The sequence below is a fragment of the Natator depressus genome, chromosome 1, assembly GCF_965152275.1.
Source record: "Natator depressus isolate rNatDep1 chromosome 1, rNatDep2.hap1, whole genome shotgun sequence".
Lineage (NCBI taxonomy): Eukaryota > Metazoa > Chordata > Testudines > Cheloniidae > Natator > Natator depressus.
Genome location: NC_134234.1, coordinates 223,521,744 through 223,527,743, shown reverse-complemented (window position 1 = coordinate 223,527,743; position 6,000 = coordinate 223,521,744). Strand labels below are relative to the sequence as shown.

General features: G+C 39.7%; 1 protein-coding gene across 2 annotated transcripts in view; it reads right to left on the bottom strand.

Annotated features, from left to right (window-relative positions):
* Nucleotides 1-517: 517 nt before the first annotated feature.
* The window catches only part of WNT7B (Wnt family member 7B), a 127,672-nt gene continuing 122,189 nt past the window's right edge, over nucleotides 518-6,000 (bottom strand). For both annotated transcript variants that reach the window (XM_074949033.1, XM_074949023.1), the window contains exon 4: nucleotides 518-1,324. In XM_074949033.1, the coding sequence (XP_074805134.1) occupies nucleotides 845-1,324 (480 nt within the window). In that variant the 3' untranslated portion in view covers nucleotides 518-844. The remainder of the gene's footprint in view (nucleotides 1,325-6,000) is intronic.

Below are 6,000 nucleotides of genomic sequence, written 5' to 3'. Positions count from 1 at the left end.
TAGCATGATCTTATTGCTCAATTCTGATCATTGCTTAAGGCCTACAGTAATTGAACTCTCTAGTAGTGGAGTGACAATAGATCAGTAGCATTGAAGAACTTAGGGAGAACCAAATACAAAAATCATAAAGTCAGAGTTCCAATAAGCTTACATTTAGTACAGAATTAAGACATAGCTACCCGTTAGTGCTTAGAATTTTTTGATACTATTAAAAACATAAATAATAATTTGTAATGTTCATTCATAGAGTTCCAGTGTCACTGGCAGCTGACGTAATTTTGCAGACTTTATTTTTCAAACTGATAGTGGAGTTTTTCCATTTTAATATTTTTGCCTCACTATTAGTCTTAGTTTTTGATATACCTGCTTTTTTTGGAATTAATAGTTTTGCAGCAATACTGCTGTTTTTGTTTTTAGTGAAAGTTTCATTGTCTTAAAAAAAAAAAAAGTCTTATTTGCACAGGGTTTTTTTTTTTTTTTGTAAAATATGAAAAAAGTGTCTTTTCTTTAACCCTCCTGGGATCTGTAATTCAGTCAGCTTCTCTGATAGGTATAACTTAAAAATCTAATCGGAAAACTCTACAACACCCAAATTGCAGTAAAAAACAAACAAAAGAAAAAGTTGCATGTGTTTGTCAACGTCACCTTAATCCTGTTGCCCTTATTTCCATTGCAGTCCCAACGGCCAGCCAGCCCAAAATGCATCATCCTTAGAAGTATAAGTGGTGGGGAGAGATTTCTTTTCCCAAAGAAAAGTAGATGTGCAAAATGATGCTGTAGTTGTCTGTCATTCTCCACTTTCTTCACTTGTGGTGATTTGTTCTGTTTATTTAATCAGAGGCCACTATTTGCAGGTGAACACCTCTGTCCGCTCACTGCACGTGTTGCACTTCACAAAGCAGCACCAGTGGAATTTGCAATTACACTGCCACACTTTCGTGTACTGGTGTGTGTTGTAGCCCCTTCCACAGCACATCATGTCACACCCGTCTGCATTAGGAGATGTACGGTTACAGAGTCGTCCCTGGGTACCAACGCTCCCCGTGGAAGCATCTTCCTCACAGTAGTTGGGCGACTTTTCGATATACACCAGATCCGTTTCCATTGGTTTCTGATAACTCCTGATCTGCTTGATTTTCAGGAAGGTTGGCTGTCGTAGCCGACTGGCCCGTACCACCTCCACTTGTACTGCAGCATTATACTTTTCTTTCAAAATATATCCAATCTCTCTGAATTTAGGAAGTGTGGTCCAGCAGGTCTTAGTTGTACAGGAACCTGAAACACCATGACACTTGCATTCCAATTTCATTCGCTCTTCAAGAACCTGTATGTGCATATATACATATTATTTTTGGAGAAAAAACTAAATTTGACTAAATCACACTGTTTATAATTAATATTTATAAAAGCTGGTTGAAAATTTTTCTATGCATTTTTAATAAATATTCTTTTGTTTGCCACAAAAACTTGTTTTTAAAAAGATTTTGTGACATTTATTATAAGAAATTTTATCAGAAAAATGTTTTTTTCTGCTTTCAAATAAAATTTTGAAAGTAATTTTTTAAATTTTGAAATCAATATGGGCTTTTTTGTGGGGGAGGAGGGAGCCTATCATGTGGCTATACTGACCAAAAAATTCATTTTTGAAATGGAAAATAATAAAAGAAAAAAATGTAATGATAAATTGAGTTTTGAAATGTTGATTACATTTTTTTCAAAAAGGTTAAACAAAATAGGATTTTTAATATATTTTGATCAGCTCTGATAGTCATTGAATAATTTATGTGTAGTTGCCATGGCCTCTCTACTCATTACATACTTAAAACATCAAGCTATATTAGATATCTACCTACTGACCAACCAAACCCCTATCACGCTCAATTGATCTAACCTGAGACCAGGCAATGGCTGCCCATAAACATGGTCCTTGCACCATGCGAAGTGAGATCCACAAAGGGTCCTGTGAAGCTAAGAGTCAAACACAAGGATAAACAGGAATGTTATTTTTATTCTTAGTTAATACTTATGTTGCATTAGTGCCTGAAGGTTCCAATCCAGGATTGTGGCCCCATGTGCTTGGAAACCTATCCAGGGCTCAGTTCTGGCTTTCCCAGAAGCCCCAAGCAAAAGGCCGCATGTTCTTGTGCCATCCCTGGAGCAAACCCAAAGGCAGATTGTGACTGTCGGACACATTTGGCCTCCTAAGTTCACCCTGCTCTGCAGTCCGAGTACCCTTTGCCTGGTATGTATGTGGCACAAGATACTTCCCTCAGTGAACCAGCAGAGCTATACACTACACAGCTCTTTTTGGGGGGGTGGAATAGAGAGAGCAGATGTGGAGCTGCTCCCCACACCTGGTGCAGGGTTGCGGCCCACAGAGGCCATTATGCGCCCAACAATTCTACTCACATATTCCCCTTAAATCCTTGGTGCAAACCCAGCCACAATCTGTCCCACAGCCGTCATCAACTTTTCATGAAAATCTAGACCTAATAATAAAATAAACCAATCTTTCTCCCTTGTATGTATGCAGCAAGGATGATAGTCAAGAAATATGAGCTCCCAAGTTCCACGGAAGCACTAGTGCAGCCCATCTCCTTCAGTGGTTTCACAGCAGATCCCAGACCATGATTGAAATGGGCAGAGGATAAAAGGCCCGAAATCTGAGTACAATAGCATAATGAAGCAGAGAGGAAGCAAAAAGTGCTTACTGCTCAAGAATAAAGGCCTTAAAATAAATGCAGTAGAACTTTGGTTAGCCCTGCAAATAGAGGGCACCCTCCTGAGTTGTTTGAGTTTCACTTAAATTGTATGTTTTCTTTTTCCAAATTTCTGGGGTTTCATTATTAAAGAGAGTATCTAGCTTTGCTTCTCTTCTGCCAACATATCGTAGCAAGCACAAGCGGGCTAAGTATCTGGTTCAAAAATACCTTAGGCTCCTTGAAGCCAGCCTTAGGAACCAGGCTCAGATTGAGTCACTGTCAAGTTAGCCCTTCATTCTTCTGACGTAGATAAAGCCGATTTCCAAGCAGTTCACTGCGTTAGGCTAGAGGTTCTTCCAGCCCTGGGCTCCAGTCTGCTTTGTGTGGACATTGCATTCTTAGGGCAAGGGGAGGGGTTTTGCTGGTGACCTTGGCCAAAACTTCTCTCTTTACCCCTTGACTGTTGGACAGTGTGCCCTGCACAGACCTGAGTGCCTGCCCCCTCTCTCCTAGAGGCATCAACACTTCGTCAGTGCTGGATGTACATGTTTTGTGATGTGTTTTGGGATCTTTCCAAATAAAAAGCGCTATATACATATAAAGGGCCTGATTTTTTTTCAAAGGCCCTCAATCCTGACTCCAATTTTATTGTATACATTTTGTACTTACAAATAATCTATTATCGTTTAGATATATACACCCATCCATTAAAAAGGAGCACCTATCACTGCTGTAAGCACTGGTGACAATTCCTAAATATGAAACCAGAAACCAGATCACTCCTGAATCCCAGCTTCAACCATTAATCAACATATTCACAGTCATTAGCAATAACCCAGCAGCAAAAATCATACATAAACGGTGGACAGAAATGGTACTTCTATTCTATTCTATTCTATTCTATATAGATTTTATACCACCCTCACATTAGGTCACTGTAGTATGCGAGTGCCTTCCAGTTATGCATTAAACATCTGTCACAATGATTCGTTCTCTCTCTTGTTCTCTCCCCAGGGGGACAATTATCTGTTTGTTTTGCTTTTAAATGTACATGCTGCTATATTGGAGAAAGCAAGGTACACAAAGTGCACCTTGCACTTGGAGCAGAAGGTGGTGAGATTTGCCAGTATTCTGAGTTCCTGTGAGAGTTTGTGTCATGGTCTCAGACCTGCACTAGCCGCCTGATATGCACAGTGGTGCTAACTCTTGCCATTTTATCGTTGTTCTTGCAATATTTGGTGTTTTACTTGAGCCCCAGGTTCTGGAGTAATGTAGTTATACAAGAATCTCAGCTTTCTTTTAAAAAATAGTTTCTAGTCCTTATGATTGTGGAGAAAACTTGAAAATGTAACTCTAAAGGCTTGAAAGCCCAGAAGAACCCAAAATGTATGTATTCATTATTTTGAAGCTAATCTCATGCTTTTGGGGGAGGGGATGCTGACTCATGCTTTTTGAATGGTTGAGGTTTCAATACTGTGTTCAGGCCCAATGATCAGGTAGTTAAATTGCTAAATGCTGTAATGTGTGCCCACAGTTATTTTTGGGTGCAAAACTTTGCCCACAAAATTGGAAGCCAGGGAGCCTACGGCTCAACCAAAATAATATTTCTTCCCTTTCCCCAGGTGGCTTGTGTTCAGTATTCATATTCATTAAGAGCCCAATTCTCACCTTTGCACATGCTGAGTAGTACCTTACTGCTTGAGTATCCTCACTGGCTTCCAACTTGGAATGTAAGGCACTACCAAACATGAGCAAAGGGGGCAGACCTTGGCCCAGTGTACTCACTGTTGTGACTGAAGAGAAACTGATGTTTCTCTTCCTATTTTTCCCTCTGATTTGGTTTGTCTCAGCAAAACTCCCATTGTAGCTCTGACCCTGAACCTTAAAGGTACTTATTTACTAAGATTTAACACACCCTGCCAGGTTGGGTACCTGATTAAAGATTAAAAATCATTAGCTTGCGTGACTCTCTCCTTCAAAAATTCCATTTGTCATATGTCAGGGCCTCATATCTAACCTTGAATAGTTTACAGCAAGATCTACTTCCCAAACCAAATTCCCATCACTTGACTTGCTGCCTCAGACTAATATTAGAACATTCTTTAGATCCACTTTCTATGGGCAGTCCCACCCCAGCCCCAGTAGGGTCTTGCCAAGTAAAATTTTCTAAATAGTACTGCTATTTTATGACACGAATTGTGAAATATAATGGGAAAGGTTTTTATTCTACAGATTTTGCACCAATTTCAGTAATATACTAAAATGCAATTTTGAGTGTTGCCCTCCTCAAGTCAAGTAGAGAAGCCTTAGAGAGAGAATTATTTTCTGAATGAATAAAATCCAAAATAAAATGCAATGCCCTCCCCCCTGCCCCAGCAAAACCAAAACCCATTTTGTAAATTTCAAATCTAGGCCCAAGTGCATTATATCAGATCCAGTTTCTGTACCTATTAAAAATCCTATCTGGATAAAATATGAAAAACAATAGTAATATTTTGTGTGTGTGTGTTTTGGCTTGGCCTTCCTGGTTTGTGTTTTCCTTGGTGGAAATGCACATTTTTGGACCAGATGTTGAATGTAACAAAACCCATATTAATTTTAACTGCAGTATCAAAAGAAATAGAAAACTCAAACAGCTTTTCTATCAAAAAGAGATCGACTCTTGCCTTTGGTAGTACTCATCCGGAGAGAGATGGATTCTGATTCCATATACTAGTATATCATCGCTTCCCCTGAGACTGGAGAGGGTGGGGCCATTAAAGCTATTGCTTATGAGGTAGGAATGGGCACTATTTATAACTTTCTCTCTGAACAGGTCTGGATATAGTTATGCCATCAGATTGCCAATCTCAAGGAGCATCCGTGAGATGATTAGAGAGAGGTTGTAGTATGGTGCAATGGTTACTGCTCTATGGTGATAACTTGAGGCCCCTAACCTTTTGTTTGTTAATAGCAGGTCACAGGACTGAAAATAGCATATGTAAGCAGGGTAATGGTCTATGTCGTGTCTCATATATTCTGGCATCAGCATGAAAAATATGGGTATTTCAGCCTGACGGTTGTTCCTAATGTTTCTCCAGTCAGAAGCAGAGCTGTCCTGAACCTTCATCTCCCAGCCAAACAAGACTTATATTTTCTGGTATGGGAGAATATAAAATCCAGTCCACTATCTCTACCCTATACCCAACAAGACTTCCTGGTGAAGACGGTCCATTCCTCCCTCCCCTCACCCAAAGTTTCCTGTTTAGTGGGGGAAATAAGAGTGGGGTCCAAAAACTATTGCCCATCAAACAAGGGC